Consider the following 27,949-nt stretch of genomic DNA (forward strand, 5'->3'; position numbering starts at 1 on the left):
GGACTTTAGAGTAGGTTGCCATGACAATTCCTGCAGTCCATCACTCCATAATGTCATCCCGGCTATAATCTGCAAGCAGCCAGAGCGTGTCTGTCTGTGTATCTGTCCATAAAGTGAAATTAAATCCGGGAAAGTTTTAATATCCCCTCGCAATATTCCTGGAAGTGGGAGCCATGTGAAAATTTGGAACACGGTCTGATTATGCCGATTTTGAAGCGAATTGAAAATGGGTTACTGTTGTGGGCATTAGTGAAGTAGAAACCCTTATGCAGAAGGCAGATAACATTTTGTGGTATTGCCTTTATTCAGAAAACTACCCCAACCAGCATGCAGTGCCTCCTTCAATTGCATATAAATAGACACTGTAACTGTATCTCTCCAGGATTTGGATTACTTCAACCTGGCACCTATAGCTGAACCCTAAACAGGCCAGGCTTTTTTTGCCTATGCTTAATCTAGGAGGGGGGGGGGGGGGGCGATCTGGGTCTTTCACTCGGTCTTGAAGGGGGGAAATTATCAATTTCGAATTTTGAAATCAGTTAATAATGCAAATTACGGCCAACGTCTAATTTTAGGCTGTTAACCACTAATTAAAAGCATTGAGAGTCTATTTTTTGGTTTGTATATCTGTTTAAACATATTCAACAATTGTACATCATGAAAACTTCCAAAAGTCATTTAAATTCTTATGTGTTTTATTAGTTTTGGAATTTTGCATGTGTTTATATGTCTTTTGAGCTTAGTTTTATCTTTTTTTTTTTCAATGGAAATTGTCATGGACTACTTTTCTACCATAATTAGCATAGAATTAATTGGTCAAATTGATATATGATAAGAATAATCAGGTTTTCATGAGTTTCATAAGAGAGCACTGTTCTCCATAGGAAATGTACACAAAATTGTGCCAGTTTTTGGATGATATGCTATCATTAAAATGGGCGTGGCTTCATAATGGTTAGCGCTGACATTGCAAATTTGGTTCAAAAGTTGTGCGAGACTTGAAAGAAAAATGTCAAGAAGCCTCATGACGAGGTCTCGTGTGAAACGTCGAGGGGGCGGATTCCGCCGATGACAGATGATTTAGAACAGAATTGTGAAGAATGAGTAGCTTAGAGGGAAAAGGGGCAATATTGGCTGATATGTTTTGGAAACAAGAACAAAAATCACTTGAGGAGAGAGTGTCTATCATGCAATCGATCAAGTGTGGCAGATTTTGTAGAAGACCTTATAGATTTGCAGATTCCTGGAACACTAGGCCCGTCAAACAGTGGAAATCATCACAAACTGATTTGAACTTCACAATAGGCATGGGAAGAGTGAGAAATTTCAGATTATGTTTTCATTTCTCCCCATTTACCTGAACTCTGGCAAATGCTCTCATATTTGTTAAACAAATGACCATGCCATGTGAATGAGTGTTCCCTTCTCAGAAAACTGTGTTTTGTTGTTACATCATCCAGCCTCTTGTAAGTCATGACTTTCGATTCATGTTTGGTCGGAGACAACCAGAACTCTTGTAAAATATCTATGCCACGATTAAGCCTCGTTCAGCACGTTTTGGGTACGTGCATAGCATAAGACGCCCACGGCGTTGTCATGGCAACTTGTAGATTCTAGGCTGCAGAAGACTGATCCCCAATTACCCACGAAATCCCCACTGACACCTCCCCTCCCCCACCCCTTCACATTGTCGAAGGCTGCATTGTATTACACCTGACCATCTGGCTCCCTGCTAAACTAAATGCCACGTCCGATTCACATGTTAGACGTCTGCTGTACTTGCCTCTTAATCCACTGTGTGAGTGTGTGTCAGGAAGGAAAGAAGAATCATGTGCCTTTGCTGGTAGATGATTGCCATGACCTCTTCCCCCTAATTCAGAAAATAGTAAATAAAAAAATAGTACACTGCACTTTTTTCTTCAGACATAAAGTGAGGAGAAAACCTCTTCTGATTATTTTTCAGTACTTTCACTATTGGCCTCAGGAAATGTCAGACTTTAATTAAACAAGAAGTTATGAGCAAAGCAAGTTTACTCTGTCTGCTGAACGAGCTTGTTGACTGAACTGATACTTAGCAATTGATGATAAGGTGTATATGCAGAGGTCAAGCCACATAGTAGTGAAATTCACTCTTATGTAGACATACAGTCAGTGTGTCACACTTATCACTTCTATAGCTGTCTGTGATTATTTGTGTGTTTTCAATTTTCGTTTATCTCCTGGCAGTTGAGGTCTGTAATGAAAGTCACAAACAAAAAAGAGACAATTTTAGTCAAGAACTTATATTTGAGGCACTGCTTCTGTATACCACCTCCCCACCTCCCCACACACACACACATAGTTTGAATGGGGGTATACAAATCACTCTGAGGTCGGGTGGTCGGGCAGTCAGTCTGTTGCAAAGTCTTATGGATCGAACTACTCTAATTTTTTGAGTTATTGACCCCAAATTTGGCATGTGTGACTGCTATCAAAGGCAGATGTGCAAGACACCTTTTTCATTAGCATTATGTAATGCATTGCTATGGCAATGGCAAATTCAAGCAGTTCAGTTGAAATTCTGCTTATATGACCAATGTAATGTGTAGTTATGCAAGAAACCTTTTTGTATGTGTGAAGAAATCTGTTGCCATGTCAACAACAGTTTTTTCATACCGATCATACAAAAATATGTGGATTGACCTTACTCCCTTAGTTTTTTAGTATTTGACTTGAACTTTTCGCACATGTGACCACTACAGTATGTAAATGTGCAAAACACACCTTTTGTCAATGTTGAACAATGCATTGCCATGGTAACAACATTTTTAAAGTAAAAAGCATACAAAAATATTGCATATTCAGCTAACTCCATCAGTCTTTGAGCATATGGCTTGAAATTTGGCACATGTGAGCGCTATAGTACATAAATGTACAAACTTCATCTTTCGTCATTGTTGAACAATGCAGTGCCGCAGTAAAAGCGTATTTTAAATGAAAATCATCCAAAAATACTGCAGATTCAGCTAACTCCCTCAGTCCTTGAGCATTTGGTTTGAAATTTGGCACATGTGACTGCTGTAGTACACATGTAGATGTACAAACTTAATCTTTCGTCATCGTTAAACGATGCGTTCCATAGTAACAGCATATTTTGAATGAAAATCGTACAAAAATACTGTAGATTCAGCTAACTCCCTCAGCCTTAGAGCATTTGTCTTGAAATTTGGCACATGTTACCACTTTAATATGTAGATGTGCAAATGTAATCTTTTGTGATTGTTGAACATTTTGTACCACGGGAACAGCATACTTTGAAAATCATACAAAAATATTGTGGATTTAGCTTCAAATGTGTAACTCCCTCAGTTTTTGATTATTTGGCTTGAAGTGTGACACATGTGACTGCTATAGTATGCAGATGTGCAAACTTTATCTTCCGTTATTGTCAAAGAATGTGTTACCATGGTAATGGCATATTTGAATGAAAATCATATGAAATTATTGTGGATACTGGTAACTCCATCAGCTTTTTTGCATTTGGCTTAAAATTTGGCACATGAGACCGCTTTGATATGTACAATTGTAAATTTGCAGACTTCAGCTTTTGTTAATGTCAACCATTGTGTTGCCATGGTAAAAGCATTTTTTTAATGAAAATCATAGAAATTACCAGTTTATTTATCTTACTCAGTTTTTGAGCACTTGACTTGAGATATGGCATGTGTTGACTAACATCTTTAAATGAGCTAAACACATCTTTATTCAATGTTGAACAATGTGTTGCCATGGTAACAACATTTTTTTTCAATAAAAAAATGCACAAAATTATTGCTGGTTGAGCCAACTGTCTCAGTTTTAATTGGTGGTATTAATCACATTGAGTGATAGTTCTAGTTGTGAGAATATGTTGATTTTAAACATCCATCCTTTGTTGATTTATGGCTATTCTAAGTTCTGCCTGTTTGTAGTATGCTTCTGCTTACGTTTCTGCATCACATATGTTGCCTTATGGTCAAGCACAGTAAAGCGCTCACCGCCCTTTTTTGTTTCCTCCCCCCACCCCTCTCTCTCTCTCTCCTATGTTTAATCCTGCTTCACCCCAGACGAGAATGTGTCGTGCACAAGCAGTGTCAAGAAGTCCACCGCGCCACGTATGTCAGATGGCAGTGTCATGTCGACCAAGATCAGACAGGGTATGTGACCACCCACAGGGTGTGCCATGGGGAGAGACAAACACGCGCCCCTAGTTTGGCATTGCACTATGAGCCAGTGAATGCATTGGGGTCGGGTTAAAGGGATGGTATAGTATTAGTGGACATGAGGATTTAGCTTTTAACTTTTTGTGAGATACTGAGAAACCACTTATGAAATGTTACAGAGCATACCATTTTAAGAGGAATTCAAAGTTTATTTGATGAAAATCGGTTTTGAAATGGCTGAGATGTCCAAAAACAAAGTTCATCAAATAAATGTAGAATTCCTCATGGAATTACACGCTCTTTTACATTTCATAAGAGGTTTCTCATAATCTCTCCAAAAAAACATTAGAAACCAGAAACCAGGTCTCAACCAAAACTATACCATCCCTTTCAGTAGGCTGGAAAATTTGCACACTTTGAAAATGCATGTCACAGCTTTTGTCTGAGCATTTCAGACTTCATAACAAAAGAAAGATTACAAAAAAGGATGTTGGTATGATCTTGATTGAAAGCAGCTTCCATATGCATTTGATTTAGAGGGCAAATGAGTCTCTGTGCAGAAAGTACAGTTGTATGTACGGTAAACTCTTGGTCTAGACATATTGCATTCATGTTTGTTTGTTTGTTTGTATGTTGCATCTGTCTTGTGTAATGTGATGCTGTGAAGTGGTTGTGAGTTCGTCATGTCAAGAGAATCATCACAAAAATATGTGGGTTCGATGGCATTATCTAAAGATTGCATTTGTATGCCTCTGCTTGGAAGGGTGGCTGAGGCATCATATGCCGTACAGCATCTGCCTGTCTGGCTGGGTACGAACTAAAACAATGTAGTGTGGTTTGGTGTGTCTCGGGCATGTCTGTGTGGTTAGCTCTGATGGTGCGGTTGTACTAAGTCAGCCATGGTAACTGCTTTTTCAGTAGCAGGTGATTGTACGCTTAGCAACTAAGCGTGCCATTCACCTCGTGGTCTTATTAGAGGTGCTAAGTACGTTTTTTCTGGCATACTCTCGATTTGTCTTGCGATTGGCACACAGAGTTTTGTCTGTGAGCTAACAGCATACCAGTTAAAATTGAATTCCATCCTGTGTTTCATTTTTGCTGCAGGTTTATAGACTAAAATCAGACAGACAGAACAGTAGGAGTTTCAGGGAAATTGGAAATAAGAAAGTTGTGGACTTTTTCATTTTCCAGTGTTTCGGAGTTGTAATAACTTGCCAGGGGTGGGAGAGGTTATCACTGCCAAATATAGACCAAAGGAAAATGTGCATGCATGTTTAGTATTATTTTTGTTGTCATTTTTATTATCATTATTATCATTATTACTACTACTTCTACTATAGAAACCTCTAGGAGAGTTGTGAAGGAATGACATCAGCCTTGAAGTGTTTGTAGTTCAAGAAGCATAAGTTTGTTTTTTTTTCTAGTACAGTCAAACCTGTCTTAGCGACCACCTGTCTCTTGCGGCCACCTGCTGTATATGACCCCTAAGGACAATTCCTTCCAAGAGAAAGAGCATGTTAAAGAACCTGTCTATAGCGGCCACCTGTCTGCAATGGCCACTTTTTCTGTCTCCCTTGGGTGACCGCTATAGACAGGTTTGACTGTACATGTCTCCTCTGTCCGTCTGGTTGTTACGCTTGATCTTGTCGTCATAAAGTTTAGACAGACATCAGCTATCTATCCCTCACTCTTGGAGTATGTGAGATGTTACTATGCAGGGCTCCACCTGGAGAGATTGTAGTATGGGGTTACCAGTCAAATGAGATGAATATTTACTGTTTGTTCGTTTTAAACACAGGTTAAAATACTTGCACTCAGCCATTAGGCTGTTTTTCAGCAAGTCCGTATGATATACAGAAAAAACTGTCCATGTCAGATCACACATTTTGCAATAAATTTATAACGTAAGGAGTGAGGCAGATGACATAGAAGTAGGAAGCATCATACCTACATGATGGTTGGTTTGGTGGTTTTTTTTCTCCCTAACACTTTTTTGAGCATCTTCGTATCTTATTTCTTCTTGTCATTTTGCCTCTTTTTTGTTCCTTTTTTTTCGCCTCAGCCCGAAGAATGCCAGAGGCTCTGGTGAAGAATGAATCAGATTGGTTTGATTACTTTGAGCTTCAGAAAACATGCGCTTACCACTCTGTAATGAGATGAACAGAGATTTGCAAGAGTGAGAGACTGAGTAGGAAAAAAAATAATGTTGCTCTTACTGTACAGTCCACCAGTTCACTCAGTGTTACAAAAATATTGCTTCAAAGGGGGAAAAAAAGCTAAGTTACAAACAACACAAATATTTTGCCAGACATATACTGGGAAGTTTGGGACTGTGCACCCGGGGAGCCACTGCACATAAGGTGGTGGAGTCTACTATCTCCTCCTGTGAAATCCGCAGTAATGATAACAAGACTTTTGTAGCAAAGTGAGGAGATACTCTCGGCACTGAAATATGAGAAACATATGTTCTGTTCCAGAAAACAGAAATGCCAACTGGAGATGTGATGTGACAGTTGTGCATATGATGAAGCCCAGGAATGTTAAATTTATTCACATTGTGACAATGGAGCATTCATAAAGCCAAGTTTATTCACAGTGGGATGTGACAGTTGGGCATGTAGTTCAAATATTCTTTTTTTTTGGGGGGGGGGGATTTATTTTTGTTCTATTTATTGAGAGGAAGTTGGAGGTACAGTCAGTGTGGACTGTGTCAAATTCCTTGGCTCTTGAAAATCTGTGTCTTTAAGTTCTGCTCACTTAAAAGCTGTGCCATATACTGTATGTAGTTTGTGGCACTTGACCGAGAATTTTGCTGGCGTTCACAGCACTTGGAGAGGCGTTGCATAAACTTAGTAGCACTTGAAAGTCGGGTCATAAAGAGCATACTACTTCTTTATAGTGATGTGCCATAAATGAAACCTAATTAACCAGAAGTTGTCAAGAGCATGATTCTGCTTGATTTCTCCGCAGAACCTCAGGCGTCAAATCCCCCGAAGCCCACCCAGGATCAACCTGAAACGCAGGCCTTTGCATCCGGCCCGACGCTCCCTACCATGTACCATAGTAACCCACCCCAGGAGCAGGTGAGTGTTCACTGCTATACTGCTTGCATCCTCCCCTACCATATCTGAGACATGCCAGTGCGCGTGCACACACACACACACACACACACGCACTCACACTCACACTCAGAACATACTTTAGCACACACATACTGAATATCCGATTATCAACAAACTACATACGGACAATACACTAATGCACTTGTAAAAGCCTGCATCCATAATTTAATGAGAGCAAGTGTGAAAGAAACCCATTGATATAATCTAATATTCACAAAATGAAGTACATTTAGCTACCTGAAGAACCTGACAGCCATTCATCAGCACAAGCACTAAAGCTTTATATCCATGGAGATGATGGATAGAAGCCCATTTCATATTATAATAATGGCATAACTGCCATGCAAGTATGCTCTGTGCTTGAGAAGAAAGCGATCCCTCGAATGTAGCATGCGTTTATAGATATTCACTTTATGCATTACTGTGAAATAAAATCCACTGATGTTAAATTGTGCTGCAAACTGTGACCATGTTCCAAGTTTTGACCCCCTGTCTATTGTGATTGCCACCGTCCCTAGCAGCAGGACACATCGGATGACAACCTGACCCCACAGCAGGTGACGGTCATCCAACTGAAGCTACAGGAGCAGCTGATGATGAGACACCACAAGCTGCAGGATGCTATCCTCCGACAGCAGCAGGAGTTACAGCAGGTGGGCATCAGGTCGGGTGTGGCTGGGGGAGGGTGGAGGGGGAGGAGGGAGGGGGGAAGGAATAAAGGGAAGCTTACCCCAAAATATATATATCGCTGTTGGGACGACACAACCTCATATATCAAAAATGTCAAATATTTAGGAGAGCAAAAAAAAATAGGAGGCAAAGCACTGTAATTCTTTTGACATTGCCGTGATGGCTTCATTTTGGGGTGAGACAGCTAGGATTTGGACAGACATCACATAACTGATTATCTGACAATTCATCCAGAAAGTGATTTTCACCAAAATTGTCACCCCACTGACAATATTTGGGTTCAGGGAATGCAGAAATATAAATGGAACATGGCAGTGAGGTTTTAGGAAAAGATCCATTTAGACATTTTAATTGTCCAAAGTGTTGGTTATAACCATGTGCCATCATTTAATATTTCTGCATTCTCTCAAAGAAAATTTGAGGAAAATCGGTTTTGAAAGGGCCGAGATACCAAAACCAAAGTAAAACAAAGTGATCCTAATGAAGGTGGGTCCCTCGTTTTATTAGGATCACTTTATTTTGGATATCTCAGCCATTTCAAATTCAATTTCCATCAAATAAATTTTGAATTCCTCTTGACGTATGTTTTTTAACATTTCATGAAATGGTTTCTATTAAAGTATCTTGCAAAAAGTTGAAAGCTGATTCCTTTCCTCAGCCAAAACTATACTATCCCTTTAAAGGGCTGCGTAGGATGCTAGATAGGGAGTTTCCTCAAATTGCTGGTGTTACCCTTGTCTTACAGGTGCAACAGCAGCTGATGATGGCCCAGCAGCTGATGATGCAACACCACCCGATGCTGGGACAGATGTTTCTCCAGCAGCAAACACAGCTCATGGGCAGCGACGTCTCCCCGATGCAGCTGGACCTGGGCGGGTCCGGCCAGGCCACGCCCGTCTCGCCGCTGACCCCACAGAGCATGGTCCCGGGCGGGGACCAACTTAGCGGGCCGTCCCAGCCGCCCCAGGCCCTTCAGTCACAGCTCCACCAGGCCTTGACAGTGGAACCTGCCATGCAGCACCAGGTAAGTACAACCAACACCAATTTGCATGCATGGGACTTTGAGCAACTGTTTCGTCTTCCTGTCACTTTTCAAATGGATTTGATAGATTGTGCCTGTGACTCATGAGTTAGTTCTTTCTATGATTTGACTCTTTAACATGTCACAAAACTTGGATGTTTACTTCAACTAATTCATAGTGCATGCACAGTTACGGTCTGTCAGTCCTGCATTCCTTTGCTATCTTTAGTATTTTTAGTCACGGCTTTGATGTGACTTATGACTTTGATAGAGTTGCATAACCCATATCCGCCGGTCGCATAATGCTGTTTATAAGGTGTTGGTGCCGCAGGCTATGTCACTTCAACTGTGCTCTCTCAACTTCAGATTGATATCACTGAGATGAAAAATTACGGAAAACTGTATTGAAAGAGAAAATAATGGTCTTCAATATTAGATGTAAATCAGTATCCTCTCATGAATTTTGTGATATCATGTGATAATTGTGTATTTACATATTATCAAAAATACACTATGAATAATCTTATTGCTTATTCCAATTTGTGAAAAAAATAAAGTCTTTGTATGTCTAAATTTTTGAAATTCTTCATGATGTAAGCTTTACAATGGTGCATTACTCGTGGGGATATTTAACACCTACAAATGGGAAGAATTATGGAATGGAAACTGATAGATTACTGTGGATTAGTGAGGTCTAATTCACAAGCCTATGGATGGGAATACAGTATGTATGCGTATGGCATTGCTTGATCTCACATAGATGAAGACCTATTCCATCAGCTGTATACTTCAAAAGTGAAGCAAGGGACTGCAGGTTGTTAGGTCAGAGTTCACATGCTACAGAAATAATGTATGACATCATTGATAAATGATGTCATTGTCCAAGCTATATCTTCTATGAATTATCCTTTGGAGTGGCGATTGCAGCGTTTGAGCGAACTACGGGAGATCGGCAGATATGGGTTAATGTCTTTAACAGTGACAGTACTAATTTTTCGTGAAGGTTGCTGTCTACTCTCTGTGACAATAATACGTCCGTCACCTTTTTCTCACAAGTTTTAGGACCTCCCTCCTATTCTTCATACTTGTATTTCACCAGTGTATTGCACTAAATGGACTTGAGCTTTTTCTTTCTTTGTATTTCAGTTTGTTTAGTTTGACCAGTCTCTCTTTGTTTTGACATGTGATTCCATTGAATGCCTGTTTGATGTGATGTGCATGAATTACTAGTGAACTCACCTTGCCTGATATTAATTAACATGTCACTACGAGAGTGGTTGGATGTTTGCCATCATGGTAGAAGTTTGTTTTATCATGCCTGCCGTGGCTAAGCTCGTATCGTTGCAAGGGAATTTCATCATCATTTACCTACCTTTCGATTCGAGGGCAGAACTAAAAAAAGAAGAAGATAAGTTTAAGGTTGCAAGAAAAGGTTTTCAAAAACAGAAATCAAGAAAACAGTTTTCAACAAAAAAATGATGAAGTGGCATGGAATTCCAGGATTTTTCATGAGAGCCATTTCATGTAATAAGACAGTGAGGACAGTAAACATACTGTATACTCTGCATTATGAATGGTGTAACTTTCTATAATAGTTTGCAAATTCCCGATGTTAGATGAGAGATTGTTTGATGAAATTTGGGTGGAATAAGTGCTTTCTATTGGTAAAGAGTCTTGTTGTTAATAAAAAATGAAACAATTGGTTTTGGCTGTCAAAAAGTATGAGTATGAGGCAGCATTGGAGGAAATCATCTTTACATATTTTGCATTGACTTCTGTTCATCTGCATGACACATTATTTACAAGAACTGTGCATTTTGAGATACTTTACCTAGCCAGCCAGACTGATTTGCAAGAAATAAACAAAGTTAACCTTGAGTCATGTGAAATCTGTAATCATTACTGATTAACCATAATGACACGCCCCTTTTTCTACTGTGCTGATCAGAATTGAAGGAATGAGGATCTTTTTGTGCCAAATCATTTTTTGTGTTTCCAGTCTGGAAGTTACCAGATAACCTTGTGATTCAGTGATTCCTTCCCCATAGCCACATAGAAGCTAGAAGGAATTGTGATGATCAAGCTACTGTACGTATCTTTATGGTGAGGCAGCACCAAAGCTGCCTTTAGTACCTCTAATGCAATCACAACAAGCAGTTTTTGAATATGAATGTGTCTGCCAGAACTCTTCCACAATTAGGTCGGCAGTGTTTCAATTCATAGTACCGTCTGCAATGACAAATGATGGAAGGTAGTGATGTGTGCTCCTTTCACACCAAATTTTCTACCTGTGATGTCAAACCTTTCGCCCAGCTCGTCCTGCTTGTAACATGTGTACTAACCAGCCTGTTTCTCCTTCTGTGAAACAGCTTTCAACTGGGGCCATGTGGCCCTGTAACAGCAACATCTCAGCCTTGCCAAGTAATGCCTTACAGGTTAGCTGCTTGGTTCTAACCCCACCCCTCTCCTGCTCCACGCACACACCAACCTCCATTCACTGATGCAAGTCCATCACCCAGTAGATAGTCTTTGTCCCCCCCGACCCCTCTTAACCTTCAGAGCTGTTCCTAATCTCATCACTGCCAATCATCTGGTGGTTATCTCTCCCACCACCTTCTCCTCCTCTTCCTCTTCCTCCTCCTCCTCCTCCTCCTCCTCTTCCTCTTCCTCCTCCTCCTTCTCCTCCTCCTCCTCTTCCTCCTCCTCTTCCTCCTCTTCCTCCTCCTCCTTCTCCTCCTCCTCCTCCTTCTCCTCTTCTTCCTCATCATCCTCCTTCTCCTCTTCCTCCTCGTCCTCCTCCTCCTCCTCATCCTCCTCCTTCTCCTTCTCCCCCTCCTTCTCCTCCTCCTCCTCTTTCTCCTCTTCGTCCTCCTTGTCCTCCTTGTCCTCCTTCCCCTCCTCCTCGTCCTTGTCCTCCTCCTCCTCCTTCTCCTCCTCCTCCTCCTCCTCCCCCTCCTCCCCCTTCTCCTCCTCCTCCCCTCCTCCTTCTCCTCCTCCTCCTTCTCCTCCTTCTCTTCTTACTCCTCCTCCTCCTTCTCCTTCTCCTCCTCCTCCTCCTCCTTCTCCTCCTCCTCTTCTTCCTCCTCCTCCTCCTTCTCCTCCTCCCCCTTCTCCTCCTCCTCCCCTCCTCCTTCTCCTCCTCCTCCTCCTTCTCCTCTTCTTCCTCCTCCTCCTCTTGTTACTCCTCCTCCTCCTTCTCCTCCTCCCTCTCCCTCCCACCCTCCTTTCACTCCCCCTGCCATCCTCCCCCTTCCCTAACTCTTCCTCTACTTTAAACATTTGTATTTGTATCAAGCCCCAAAACTTGTCATCTTTGACACAAGCAAAGAGCAATTGTAGTTCGCATATGTCTTCATGACTCAACAACAAAGGACAGGAATAATCAGAATATCCAGTGCATTGTGAGGATGTCATGCAAGTCCCTCAAGAAAATGAGGTTTGACCAAAAAATGATATGAATAAACAAAAAATAAGGAAAACAAACAAGCCCAAACACCACCACCACCACTCATTCATTCATTCATTCATTCAGGTGAATAATCTAACCCTTGTTGAAACAGCACGTAATCTCTCTCTCTCTCTATTTTGTCAGAGTGCATTCATGAATGCACATATCAAAAGTAGTCTTAAGTAATTCTTAAGATTGTCTGGACAAAATTTTGTGGTTTTGTTGATATGGGGCTATTCTACCAAAGTCATATTCTGTACTTTGATGGTCAGGCAGACAGAAAAATCTATATAAATGCAATTCTGTCATCAAATCTGTGCAGATTTATCTTTCTGCATAGTATTTTTTTTTTGTGCCATTGAATTGCACAAAAAAATTAAATATTTTGCCAAATAGAAGGGTCAGAGACACTGCAGTGAACAAAGACTAGATCACATTTTCACAGTCTTGTGAGGGATTGCATTCTTCAGAAAATTCTTCAGTAAATTCTTCAGTAAATTGGGCTTTCATTTACAGCTGCATGGAAGTAAATATACTACTGTAAGTGTAGTCTTGCACCTACAGTGCAGTTTCTAAACAGAGATAGTTGTATGGCTTTACAGTTTTATGGTTTTCTATACAGGAAAGGATGGACTTGTGTATTGTTCTTTCAAATTGTGATGAAGTTTTACTTTTCTATTTTCAGTTAAGCAGTTTTTTTTTTTCACATAACATCCTGTACATTTGTGTTGTCATGTGCTCATTGTCCATAGGTTAACAAGCCCTGAAGAGAGTTGATAATTGATGACAAAAGATTTGTTAATTACTGAATATGCTCCCAGTAAGGAAAGGACAGGTAAAAGATAAAAGTTTCTCTGTATGCCCCCATGATGAGAAGATCAAGCTCTTTATGATGGTGCAGGGTACACACTGCAGAATTGCACAAATACTCATTCTGCTGAAAAGATACAGTCCTTCTAATTGAAAACCCCTTTCTTCTGCACCAGTCAAACAAGCACAGCAGCATTTTGTTACAGTGTGTTTGCAAGAGATATAATATCTATAGTATTAGATTTGCATTGAGTGGTGTATGAATTGTTCCCTTTTGATTCGCAGTCAGCCACCCGAGCACCGTTTGCCATGCATCACGCGCAGCAGTACCCGTCGGGGAGCATGGACACACGTCTCAACCACTCCACCCCCCACAGGACTGCCACAAGTCTCAGCCAACAGTTGCAGCAACAACAGCAACACCAGCACCAGCAACAGCAACAGCACCAACAGCAACAGCAACAGCAACAGCAGCAGCAACAGCAGCCGCAATCCCGGCAAGCCACCTTGTCACTGCCGCAGCCCACGATGCATTCGTCCATGACAATGCCCCCAGGAGCCCAGGCCATGCCAATGCAGGATCTCTCCTGCCTCGGACTCCCCACCCTGGACATGTCGTCGGACCAGTACATTCACCAGCCAGACGGACAGGACGCCCTCTAGGGTGGAAAGGAGTAAACTCTATCCAGAGAGGGACGCAGCTCTGTTGTTTGATGTACACAGTGGCACACACGTGTGTATGTGGAAAGCAAGAAATTATACCTTTGCAGAAGTCCGAGGGGAGAGTGAGAGAGATTGAGAAAGAGAGAATAAAGGTGAGAATGTTTTCACACTGTCGCTGAGTATGTTAAATTGAAACATGTACATGTATGCCTACGCACTGAGTCAAAAGCGCTGATGCTGTGACAGGAGATAGACCCCTGGATGTTGATTGTATCTGATTGGTCAATCTGCGAAGTCTGTCTGCCAAGGCAGTGCACTGTGTGCAAGAAGAAAAGTGAGTGCCAAAGTCGCCTATCGTAAGTGGAATCCTCGACTTCCAAGCCACCTGGTGAAGGCTGAAATATGTAGGGCACGCTCCCCCAAGTATTTCTCTGTGCGAACATGCCCTGTGCCGATCAATGCACGAACGTATTTCTGTGACGTTATCCCACCCACGGGGCGTGGGCACGATTCGTTGGCGATGGACCAGCCGGACCCATTGTTGTCCATTTGCGTCTTTCACAAAGATATACCTATAAACCTGTTTTTTGGGAGTAGAGAGCCACGCAAACTTTTTCCACTTTGTGGATGGGATGCTTCGAGCCTTGATTGCACAGGAGTGAGACCTATGTGTACACGCTAGGTTGTGCTTGTGCAAGTTCAGAGATTTTTTTTTTCTTTTTTGTTTTAATGCTCCAGCTTTGTATGTATTCTGAAGTGAAAGCCATGATTGTGGATCTTACAACATCTCTTCTTCTTTTTTTCTGCCAAAATGTCATGACCGAGGAGTAGCAGGAGTAAGAGAGCTAGTTTCGGCTTAGGCTGGCCCGGAGAAGGGAATCGTATCAAGACGGCAACAGTAGAGAGAAACGTTGCATTGTCCTTATTGTACAATTGTCAACTTATTGAGAATGTTGGAGAAGTTTTTATTTTATTGATTGAAGTATTGGTTTCACCTGTCAGTTGCCCGTAACAGGTGGCGGTTGAACGACACAAATGCCCAAATCCTTCTCCATGAGGGGATGTAAAACATGTAGTTAGCAAAATTATGCTGTGTGTGGTTGTGTTTGGAGTAATTTTGTAATGTACCTGGTAAGTGTGGTTTGTTTTATTCTCCTGGATGTATGTCAAGCTGTTGCTGCAGTCAAGAAGTCACACCTGTGAATTGTGGCAGTACAGTCTAAGCAGCAGTGAAAAATGCTGATGTATCCCAACTCATGGTCATGTGACCTTCCCTAATCATGTGACCTTCCCTAACCATGTGACAGCACTGATAAGTCTTGAATACCTCTCCCTCCAAATGCTGGTCATCCAAAAGTACAGTAGGAGCCAAGGTACAGGCATCTGTTTCCTCCACACACACATCTCTGCATGTAGGGTATGTCACCATACGCCCTCGGCTCTAAAGTGGTGACCGCCTCTTGTTCAAAAGAAGATTTAACTCTCTTATGAAACTTAATGAAAGAGCATCATTTATATGGCACTTTATATGGAAAAAGACAAATCTATTTTAAAAAGTTTTGACTGTTTGAGTGACGGGTGTCTGTCAAACACAGCGCCACTGGAAATGCCACAATGTGGTGATTTTCTTCACAAGACCGTTACGTTGCATCATCACTCATTGTAATCATTTTGCACAAAATGTCACAAATTTGCTCATTTCCCCCTTATTTGCAATCATTTCATGGCTCTTGGCTAGGGTACATATTTATCGTTATCATCGGTAAATGTTCTGAACCATCGTATGAGGTTTCCTGTGCAGTTTAGACAATATCTTATATTAGGCTCTTTAAATGGAAATTTTGAAGGTGTCATATTAACCAGACAAGGGGCCTGTACTGAGATGCTCCTATGCCACCATAAGATGCCATAATTCATGTTTCGGCTGTAATTTTTACTTGTATTTGTTCCACTTCCCTGTAATTTTGATAAAGCAAGTGCTTCCCCCCCCCCCCCCTACATGTATGCTGATCAGTCTCTAAGCTATTTCATAAGTTAGTTTGAAATATTTCTTTTTGCTATAATACAAGTCACCACATCACCTGTACTCACAAACTTGATGGGAAGCAAAAGATGAAAGTAAAGTATTAACAGTATGATGCTTTCATGTTCATGAAATACAACTTTCATTTTAATCCTACTTTAAATTTTCTTATTGTTGATAATCACCATTTCCAACAGCCCCTTCATATGATAATTGTATTGTGAATGTTTATTGGAGAGGAATTTTCAATACATCCCCTTGCTCTATATGTGTTCTATGATGAAGAATGAGATTACCCTATTAATACTTGTTAAAAGATTTATATTTATTTACATCGAGTATTTATACCTGAAATACTGCATGTTAAATGTTTGATTTGATTGCAGTCAGATAAGCTTAAACTTAATCATGACTAAAGGAAAATGGCAGGTACATGGTATATAGTTCCTTAAGACATGAGTTAAAAGAGTGTTGCCCTCTGCCCCCTCCTAAAAAAAAAAAAAAAACACGAACAGAAAAAAATTGTCCCTTAAAACAAGCTAGAATTAAAGGGTGCTGCCCGCTGTCCCCTCTCCCTCCCCTTCCTCCCCCTCCCCCCGGAAAAAAGAAGAAGAACAAAACAGAAAAATGCACATTTGAAAAATACTAGTGATTTCTGTGGTTTTTGCTCCAACTTGCCATGGTAAAATTACCATGGTAGCCAAAGCTTTTATTTGTGAATCTCATCAAAGATTTGCTTTGTTTCTTTCTTTTCTTGATTTGTATTTCTCATTGTTTTCTTCACATTGTTACATGGTGGTGTTTCTATGGAGCATTATTGACAGGCCTTGCCAAGACCTTGTGTTTACTCTGGCATGTCAGGATTTCTTGTTCTGTGTTTTGTCTTCTAAAGACAGTTGTACTTTCACTTTGTCCAGATACTATATTTGCCCTACTGTTTTGTTATTTGTTTTGGGATTTTTTTTTTTTTTTTTTTTTTGGGGGGGGGGGGGATGCAATCTTTTCAGTTGGTTTCATGCAAAGTTTGCCAAGACAGAAGGCTGCAGGCCCAGCATGTGTACAGTGATTTTAGGGCTGGATGCAGTGTGGGTTACTCTAGGGATGCCTGCCAAGCCAGTGTCACCCAGGTCTGATACCACCAAGGATGGGGCACAGGTCAGCATATCATGTTGGCTGGTTGGTCTTTAGTGTTTGTGTGTGCATGTGCGTGAGTGTTTGTTTATCTGTATGTGTTGCCATTATTGTGACATTATCGTGTGCGTGTGCAGCTGTGTGCCTTCTTGGATCGGTAAATGGTAAAGGTATGGCATGTTTTCAGCCAGACTGAAGACGGAGCAGGAGAGAATTGTACAATGGGACACTGACCCAGTGCCTTTACTAGAACAGAGAGAAAGTGGTATTCTTTCCTTGTTTTATTTATTTTTTTATTTTCTTGGAAAATCAGAACTTACCAAGTGCCTTCACAAGTATGTGTGGATCATTGTATGACTACATGCATGTGTGTGTGTGTGTTTTGCTGTAGTCTTTTATGAAGACAAAGGTGAAAGGAGTGGTGCTGTTGAAGAAAGCATAGAGGTCTTCATGTCTTTAAACCCCTTGTTCTGATAGATAAACCCACTTCACCAATCTCCTTTCCCACCATAACCCTTGGCATCAATGCATGATATTTTCTCTCTTCAAATGCCATGTAATACACCACTTGCTGTTGATTTTTTTTCCCTTTAGTTTATTGTTTTAAAAGAAGAGAAATTTAGTAGGATTTTCTTCTTTTTTTTTTTTTGATAGATTTCATGCCATAAAGATGTGTACAACATAACTGTTGGTGCAGATGATTGCAGTTACTGTGTCATTGGCTGGGTGACAACCAAATCGGATGTGAGCAATTCATTTGTTGCTCTGGTTTACTGCAATTAGTGCAACTTGCAACAATTGTAGACGTGTTGATTGCATGTTCCCACTGATGTGCCAAACTTGTTTGTCAGATTGCCCAGTCTTTGACTTTCACCAGGTTATTGTGGTAAGCAAAAAGATAATTTGGTTTTTGTCGTAATGAATTTTTCCCCCCATAACTTCGTAGTTTGACATTTTCATTCAGCATGCAAATTTTGACAAACTTAGTCTATGCCGAAGCTAGCTATCTTGATACTTGTTCAAAAACAGAATTGTTTGATCGAAACAGGAGCAAGGATTACAAATAGGCTTGTGCTTCAAATGAATGCAGTCTTCTAATATGTTCAGCAAACTGACAAATGTCATGAACATCTCTTGGTACCCTGACCAGAGGAGTTAGAAGTCGTGTCAGAATAAATACAGTACTCATGTTGGAAACCTGATCGTTGCAGTTTCTAACAGCAAGATGATTTATAGATTTTCTTTCCCTACACATGATAATGGAGACCTTTTCTGCAGTGTCCAGTTAGAAATTTATAAAGTGCAGAGTGGTACAGTGTGAAATTGGGCTTTTTTTGTTGTCATGGTATTATGAGATGGGAATCAATTATTGTCATTAGTTCAGCATCTGAGAAATTTGACAAGGAAATGCAATGCGTATGTGTTTAAGTGAAGGTGAAAGATTAGAAGCAAAACAAAGATGTTAAAGCACAAACTGGTATAGATTTATTTTTTGATGCATGATGTACAAAGCAGGAGGTCTGGTTGGAAGTGTAATCTTGCTTCACACTTGTGCCGAAAACAAGCATGTTGATAACACTCCTTGTACCATCACAGGAACAAATGAACAAGTGCAACAACATCCAAACCAAATCAACCTGAGCCAAAAGTGCCATTACACGAGGACCTCTCGGTTCCGTTCAAGGTTCAAAGGTCATAGGTTATGTGACCTGTCTATTTGACTGTGGCATCATGACGATAGGAAACAACGTTTCATCACTTTTCAAAGATCAAATTCAGACCATGAGAGGAAAGGGTTGGACAAAAGGGAAGGAAGGCATTGAAGGGATGAGGAAGGCAATGACAAATTATGCATTTTTTTTTTTTTCACATGGGCATGGAATAAGAGGACTTAAGTGGAAATTATGATATAACAGTGAGAACACCAAAAGCTTTGACTGCATTTCCTTACACCTGAAAAATAAAACCTGGACAAACCTCAAAAGGTGAAAATAACAAGAACAAGTGAGAGTAGTGATGAAGGGGAGTGAGGGGGCTGACGAGTCTGGGAACTCTCTTTTCCTGTTGTCTTATTTCTGAACTTGGTGCTTTGTGGATAGTCAAACATGTGACCAAGTCTGCTTGCATAGACCAAGTTGAGGACAGTGCTACATTCATGTCTCTGAATGTCCTCTGCATCCTGCAGTATGTGAAATGCATTGATGCAGCCATAATACAAGAGAAGATGTTTATGCCCCGTATCCTACAGGTTGAATCACTTGTGGGAGGGGTGTTACCAAGGTGACATTTATCACATGATCTCTTCGGTCTTACTGTATGTGCATGGGTTTTCTCAGGTCACAACAGGGGGTATTTTTCTTTTTTGTCTGTTGTAAATCACATTTTGCCTTTTTATTCCCAACCAAAATGAAATTCCTTCCTACCAGTCCTATTTTGTACCAATTGAATCATGTTTGGTCAGTTCGTCTTTCACTGAATACAAACACCTACTTTTTTGTGTGAATTGATTAAGAATGACCCGCAGTGCCAATGTTGAAGGTACACACACCTGATTCTGAGATTAAATGCTTCAAAGATAGCCTGTCCCCTGTAGATGTATTTATGCAGCATAAACAGTAATACGTAAGCATTTAAGCATACCAGATACATGCATACCCACAATATCATGAGCCAACAATTTAAGTTTATGTAATTTGGCAGAAAAATGGATACAAGAAAGAGAGGGGGGAAAAACCACAACTTTAGTACTTCACAACTTACCTGTACCTGTCTGTTTGAATGGAGATGAAATTTTGATAGATCACTTTGTGCTTGTATTTTTCTCTTTGGGTTTTTGTTTCCAGACATCAACATATTTTCTTTTCTTTTTTTTAATGCATGTTCAGAGGCTCATTGATATTAAGGGTTTGTATTCTCCAGTATTCGTTCCTGATTGGCGTGTTCGTTGCTATGCTGATTGTTATCATGCATTTATTGGTTGGCATCACAAGCTGTGGCAGAATATTATATTTTGTATGAAATTACTCCCTGAAAAGTAGCAGTTTTGTGAAACATTATGAAGCCATAATCCAATTCCTTGTTATGCTATAGATCTGTTTGTAAACTGTTCTCTCCCCCCCCCCCCCATTTTTGTGAACTGTCATTTGACGGGTACTTTATATCTTAATCCTAGATGAGAGATACATTGTAGGAGTAGTGAACTTTGATGTAGGGTGTCTACAGACTTTCATGTTACTCACATGAAAGACTTTATAGTTGAGGATATGATGAAAAGCTCTCCCAGGTACTAGCAATGAAACACTGACCCCACAGTGTTGAAGCAAGGTTAATTCAGATCAAAATTGGGGACCAAGCTGGATATACACTGTAGGTCTGAATTTTCAGCCAGTCTGTTTTCTTACACGTAAAAAAGAAACAAAAAACAAAACAAAACAAAACAAAATAAATTGCATATGACTTTTGTCTTGTTATATTTCCGGATGATATGCTCTCCTTTTCAAAGTTTCTTGCATTTATGATGTTTCATTTTCATTATTGAAAAGGTCGTTTTTGAAAGCCTGTGTGTTTCCTTCGTACTGTCTCATTTCATCCTACATTGCATGATTTTGTGATGAAGGAAAAGGTAGTGTTTACAAGGAACAAGATTTTGTTAACTAGGGCTGAGTTTTTGAGGTCAAAATCCTCATTCTGCCGTCCATTGACACACAAGGGCAGTAAAACATCTTGAAAACCAAACCAGCTGAGCTGGCCTCTGGAAACACATCTCCTGTCTGTGATGATGGTAAATGACCTAGTATCAAAGCCAAGGTGTCATTTTCAAGCTCAAAAAAAAAAGAAAAGAAAAAAAGATAGGGCTATGGTCTGTAGACAACATGAAGATACCTCATTTCAAGCAGTGATTGATCAAAACAAAACAAAAAAGGAAAAAGGATATGCCCTTTGCAAAATATGAAAAAGGGGGTTGGCCACAAGCACGTTATAAACATTGTGATCAAAAAGGGGATGGAGATTAACAATACCTCATGCACAATGTGAAAAAGATTGGGAAGTATTTGTGAGATCCAGTCATGAAACTGTTATTACTAGAGGTGGGGGGGGGGGGGGTGACGGGAGACAGGGAGGGGAGGATCTTAAGCTTGTACTATTTTCATATACTTGGGTTTCCATTTACAGTACAGATAAAATTAGCATGACTGCTGGGAAGTCTGTCTGATTTGACTTTGACAGCATCATTTAGACTGAGCCCACATGTTCTTTGCAAGGGAATGCTTCATTCTACCCATGCGTGTGCATGGATGTGTCGAGCTGGTAAGACTTTACAAATGTAGTTTGTCATTTGGAGGAGAGCAATCTTTTCTAATCCAGAGCTCTCTGCTTGTCTTGTAAAATGGCCGCATGAAAGCATCCTTGATTAAAACTAGACTGGATTCTTGAAGGTATCAGAAAATTCACTACAACTAAACTCCGCTTTCATGTTCAGCATAATGTATCATGTGTGCAAGTATAGAACAGATATCAATATCAACAACAAAATACCTTAGAAAGAGAAAGAGCAACATTTTTAGAACAAATTTTGTGGTATTAGCTATTTTCCTCATCGTCAATCCCAACAGATATTTAGAGGATAAAATTACCAGCCTTGATTTTGTATGTCTCTACAAATTCTTATTAACTTCAGTTTATTTTTGTGACCAACAAACCTCAAATTATATTACACGGACCTCAGCAAAAAAGAAAAAGAACAAAGAACAAAATACTTCTGCTGTAAAGAAGTAACATCAATGTCAGGAGGTGGTAGTTATTAGTGAAGCAAATATTTGTCCCGTGGGTAAAATTGTTTGAAGATATGAATGCCAAAATGGCGGCCTGGATTGGGTCCAGAGCTTGTCCTGCACACACACATCATGTTACACTGCATATTCCGCCATGCAATTGTGAGAGAATTGTTGGGCAGTGATTTTTTTCTCATTTTCCCCAAATCCTTCTCTTTGCCGTCAGCAGTGAACAGACTTCAGCCTGCCGCACACTATACGACTCACGACTATACAACCTTAAGACCATAAGACCCCATTGTACGACCTGCCAATGCACACTATACGACCTGATCTTACGAGTAGGCTTAAGACTGTTCTGTCTTCAGTACATTTTCCCAATGAGTATTAATGCATGCGCCTGCATTTTACTGTATTTTGAATGGCTGAAAGCCCATGACCGGTCGTGGAAATTCAGCATGTCAAATTTCTACGACTGGAACTAAGACCCAGTCGTACAACTGAAAATGGCAAGGCTGGTGACGTCACACTTCCATTCTTAAGGTCATACGTGTACGATCGGTCGGATCGTATAGTGTGCGGCGGGCTTTACACGATGAACAAGGGTGGTAGAAGATATTCTTGATGTGCATTGAATTGCATTGTGGCAGATAGTGATTCCTGTTGCCTCACATGCATGTATGTATTGTGCAGACTTCATCACTCTGAACTAAATAGGAGATTAGTGGGGGCCTGTTTCGTAACGAGTTGTGATTGATTGTATGCTCGATTTATTGAGCGTAAATTCAATGTTGAGCATAAGGCCCGTTTCATAAAGACACACTTGCTTTCAAGAAGAATCAAGCATAGCTTTCAGTAGATTGAGCATTACCTGCGATCAGTCGCAAAGTTGTTTATGAAACGCAATATGGGATTAATGGCAACTTACGCTCAATCTTTATGACACAGGCCCCAGATCATCATGGAAAAATATTGTATTTTTTTGTTTGTCTTATTTTTTTCAAGAGAAGCCCTCTCCCACTTTTCTTCAGTTTGTGTAGTTTTCCGGACATCTACCTCATTGGATTTGACACAATATTTCTGTGGTGCATGATTCAGTGCGCTGATAGATTTGCACAAAAATTTTGACCCCCTCTTTAGTTCAAATTCTAGTGGCAAAATGTCACACTTGTGCGCAAGCTGTTGGGACACATGTCGCCTATTTTTTGTTGTGTTTTGTTTTGTTATGCTTTATAAGTATGCAGAGAGCTGAGAAGCAATGGAGGGGAACCCAAGTGACCATGTACTTCATATGCTGTTATTTTTGCGAGGGTTTGATTTTCGCGAGTCTCGTGAATCACAGTTGCGATAGTGAATTTAACAACACATGAAAATGTCGCTGTGTGCTGAGGTAATGACGCATTTTTGATAGCTTCGTGTGTCAATTTGCGAAAACAACATCTTGCAAAAACTGTGACCTCATTCACGAAAACATATGTACGAGAAAATAACAGCATATACAGTATACATTGTGACTGTGCATCACAAAATCACCCCCAAAATTGCCAGACATGGATTTTTAGTTAAGGGCAGATTCCAAAATAGCAGACTCTCAGCTTTGAAATGATGTATAACTCAATAAAAACAAATATTGACATTCCTAACTTACCTAGATAATGGAAAGACAGAATACACTCTGGAAAGTGTTAACTGAGAAAAGAGGTTTTGAAGTTAAGGGTCTATTGAAGGGCTTAACCTCTCTAAGCTGTGCTGTGTAAAATGAAAGGGAAAATAACAGTAAAAACAGGATGAAAAACTCCTTGGCAACCGCAATGAAGGGGTTATCAGATTAAGTTGACATTTTGCACACTATGAATGCAAAGCAGCACCAGCTTCCTTTCAAAAGTTGTTCGCGTTGAAAGTAAAGAGTACGTAAGGAGTTTTAAGAAATTAAAAGGGGCCTCTTAGACATACTAATTCACACTATTGTACAAAAAAGGTGTTCTTTTAGAAAACTGAAAAACACACAAATTCCCATGTATTTTATGATCTGAAACTTGAGAATTATGTAGAAGAATTGCTCTCGCAGGAAATATATAAAAAACTAAAGATAGACTAGGTTGACCCAGTTCACATATTTTGCATCCTCGCTGAAAATGGAGGTGTGCAGCTTTTGGTTGGTTTTGTGATGCATGGTCACATTTGGCTGGTTGCAAACAAACTCTTCAAATATTGAAATACACTCAGAATATGGCTTCCATCTGATAGGGATGGGAGTGACAACAAATGTTATATTCATTTACTGTATATGCCATATATTTCGCGGAGTTTTTATTTTCGCAACTTTCGCGAGTCGGTTGCTATTTGCAAATTTATCCACACGCAGAAATATTAACTGTAATCCTGACATGAATGCAACGTGCATGCATATATTTCTCTGGTCATTCATTACTGTACTCCGTGAACGTGAATTTAACCACACGTGAAATTGTCTGGAAGTCCCAATTCACGAAAATTAGACTCGCTAAATATTGTATATGGCGTATACTGTACATGACATTGTCTTGCCATTTGTGCTGAAAGGAATGAGTGGAAAGGAGCGTACCGTACTCGTCACGTTACTGGTAGAAATGGTCCGTGGGATTTAATCGGTATACATTTTCATAGGGTGCAGAGGGTCAATACAATGTATTTACAAATGTTGGATTTGTTTTAACAAATCAGTAATGTTGCTACAGGTTGTATAGAATGAAGACTTTGTTATAGCTTCTTATGCGTGTATTTGCATGTATCAGTGCTTCATCAAACTGTGTGTGATTGTGAGTTGCAGCTTTACTTGTAAATTGTGCATTTTTTTTTTCTCTCAATACCTGTGTCAATCCTTTTGAATTCTTAGCTTTTACCTGAATGTCATTGGAACGCTGTTGTAGTGAAATTCTCCCAGGTGTTATTTAGAATTCATGTGAAATTTAAAGTACTGTGCGTACTCCAACTACTTCATGCTAAGAGCATCTACCTTATTTTTTGTTTATGCTACTGCTCTTCTTTTTTTTTTTGGCAGGTTTAGACTGCACTTTTTTAAGATATCTTTTGAAATTTTTCATGCGTATATACATATTTTGTCATTTGTAAATAAGTGTATATAAGAGTACATTTCAATTTATAAAAATATATACATACAGGCAAAAATAAAAAATGAACAGCGGAAAAGAATGAAAATTGTAACAGATTTGTGAAATACTGGGCAGAGTTTTAATGAAATCATGACCGTATTCTCTGCTTAATTGTGATGGCCTGTCATCAGTGTGTGCATTATCAATGTGGTTGATTTAAAGAAAGATTTTCTCTTGAAAGTTATGATGGTACTTATTTTTGTGGTTTCCTTTCATTGTGGCACCAGTTTCTTTTAGAGTGAAAGAAAGGTATGTGTAGCTGTTTGTTTGTGTATGTGTGTGTGTTTGTGTGTGTGTTATTGCTGATTATTGCATTTGATTTTTGTTTTCTTAAAAGATGAATAATAATGCAACATTTTTTTGTGTTGAAGTGTAAAGTTGAGTACTTGCAGTATGTATCTGCTCATTTTGTTTCTTTAGTTTTTGTCCTCAATCTAATATTTTTGGAAGAGCTGCCAAAAGTATGTTCTGTACTGTCAATCATGTGTAACACTAGAATCCTTTTTGTGGAGATCATGAACTTTGAGACAGTTTCTTTGGTGACTTTCTGACCTAATAAAGATGTAACAAATCAATTCACTGTAAACAAAGAGTGCTCACACAACTTTCCATGCATGGGATTAATCCTAATAATGAAAATAATGATGGTGATGATAATAATAATATAAAGGACTTGTATTGCGCCAAATCCACTCTGTAGAGTGCTAAAGGCACATGCATTATTATCATTACCCTGGTTACTGGATAGGCCTACATTATTTCCAACCAGCACTGACAGTGCTCACTCTCCACTCCCTCGAGAGCATTTCAGCCAGTCACCATCGTAGGTGCACACTCGCTGATTAACCAGCACTCATCCTACTGGGTACCCATTTATACTCCTGGGTAGAGAGCAGCAATGTGGATAAAGTGCCTTGCTGAAAGGCAAACATATTAGACTTTGTTGGGGTCAAACCTACAAACCCAATCACGCTCGTGATTCAGAGACTGTGCTCTTATCCTCTCAGCCACAACGCCTCCAATGTAATATGGGAATCATGATGTCTTTGTAGTGGGTGTGTGGGTGTTTGCTTATGTATGTGCCTTCCAGTTTTCACCGGCACAGATATATCATTGAATTGCTTTTTAGAAACAATTATTGTTACTTTGTGACTTTGCATCATCCAAGCCCATATTGTGAAAGCATTTGAAGAAGAATTGTAACAGGTGGAATTAGCACGAAGGACATTGCAGCCTTTCCTCGTCAGTACTCTTTTTTTTCTTTCTTTCTTTCTTTTTGGAATGGAAAGCATGTTGTGTCATTTCTATACTCTATAAGGAAATATAATTATTCTGGCTTGGGTTAATCCCATGGTGTCATGCCTGAAGACCAATGGTCATCTACAGGAAGTTGTAGAATTGATGAAAATAGGTTGAAAGCAGCTTTTCACGTTAAATAGCAAAACAACAAAACAAATCACTAAACCACAAACAGTATTAGCCATTATCTGCAGGCCAGTCTGATACAGGCACGGTACTGCCGATTCTCTCATGTTTGCTTTGGGCCTGTTCTCAAAATGTTCTCCAGGTACTCCTCTTTTCACATTTTCACACTGTCCGTCCATCTGTTCTGCATCATTTCTCATATGGTAAAGGGTCAAAGTTCAAACCCTAGTGCCATTACAGTAATAGAAACTAAAGATGATGAGCAGGACGTGATCAAAATTGTTAGCATCAATAAAGATTTCACGGTATCATACTTGGAAATTCACATGCATGAGGTCAGGGGTCAAAAAAAAACAAAAAACAGCAGCACGGGTGAGGGGCGAACTAAATCTACATAGCTTGCAGTTTCCATGGCAACCACAAGGAATCTTGATTTGATTAGTTGTGTGGTTATTATTGTTGCAGTAAGCTACTTGCATAGCAAGCTATTCTTGCTGGCTAGGACTTCACTGACATGATTCTGTGCTCTGTTGATGAGAAAGCAAGTACAAAATAGGGACTGTGTTGGCATTTGTTCAAGCATGGTATATATAGGGGTAATGTTAGCCCAGCAGCAATTCACCAAGTGAATTGGGGGGCAGGCTGTTTTTTTTGTAGTTTTGCTTTTGACAGTTTGTGCCAGAGGCCAAGTTAAAATTGAATTGGAACGTTCTTTTTTGTCATTGTGAGCAGCTGAAAGATTTTGTTTTCTTAAAATGAACGACAAATAACGTGCACAACACACACACACACACACACACACACACACAAAGAAACTGCTCGACAGTAACAATGCTCTGATATTTTGTCTTTTCTGATTGGTCAAGTGCCAGAGGTCAGCTGTTGAGGTCATCATGCCAGATTGTCCACATTACTGCCTGAAGCTAGATATTATCTGAAAAGTCCAGGCCATAATGAGCATATTGCATTGTCACAAGAGAGAAAGAGACCTGTTTTAAACACTGCAATTTCAGTGTCCCATAATTTTGTTTCTGTCATACTTTGAAATATCAAACATTTATGAATGTACCAGATTAATCTGTTCAGTCTTGATTGTGTGCATGAAGTCAGCGCAAGATTGTATTAGCATAAGTGTATTTGGGGGGGGGGGGGATCTCTCCTGGACAGGTTGATTTGCTAATTGTACTGTTAATGTAAATCCCTGTACACCTTTTTGTGGACTTTTTGTGCACCCCAAGCAAGAGTTAGAAGAACCTGTGAAAAATCATTCTTGGAAGTAACACAGATTTAGGTATATGGGTTTATCTTTTTATGAGTCACATTTTTTATTGGTTTATTGGGTTTTCCCCAAGACAGTGATTTCAGTCAACTACCAAGATTTTGATGGTGAAGGAGGTGTTTGTGTGTGTGTTAGTATGTGTGTGTGTGTGTTTGAATTATATTTTGATAATAGTTGGTGAAGATTTATCAGCCCTATTGCAGAAAGATTGGCTATACTAGTACTGTCAAAT

At 39.9% G+C, this 27,949-nt stretch overlaps 1 protein-coding gene across 4 annotated transcripts in view; it reads left to right on the plus strand.

Annotated features, from left to right (window-relative positions):
• LOC139725835 (circadian locomoter output cycles protein kaput-like) overlaps positions 1-16,936 on the plus strand; it is a 95,411-nt gene extending 78,475 nt beyond the window's left edge. For 2 of the 4 annotated variants that reach the window (XM_071636911.1, XM_071636913.1), the window contains exons 10-15: positions 4,086-4,175; positions 7,152-7,264; positions 7,822-7,956; positions 8,739-9,017; positions 11,384-11,449; positions 13,558-16,936. In XM_071636911.1, coding sequence (XP_071493012.1) covers positions 4,086-4,175; positions 7,152-7,264; positions 7,822-7,956; positions 8,739-9,017; positions 11,384-11,449; positions 13,558-13,935 — 1,061 coding nt within the window. In that variant the 3' untranslated portion in view covers positions 13,936-16,936. The remainder of the gene's footprint in view (positions 1-4,085; positions 4,176-7,151; positions 7,265-7,821; positions 7,957-8,738; positions 9,018-11,383; positions 11,450-13,557) is intronic. The other 2 variants (XM_071636912.1, XM_071636914.1) reach the window with 2 other exon arrangements.
• The last annotated feature ends 11,013 nt before the right edge of the window (positions 16,937-27,949 follow it).

This window comes from Diadema antillarum, unplaced genomic scaffold (genome assembly GCF_040938485.1).
Source record: "Diadema antillarum isolate AM-2024a unplaced genomic scaffold, OU_Dant_1.0 seq00000061_RagTag, whole genome shotgun sequence".
In the NCBI taxonomy this organism is placed as follows: Eukaryota; Metazoa; Echinodermata; class Echinoidea; order Diadematoida; family Diadematidae; genus Diadema; species Diadema antillarum.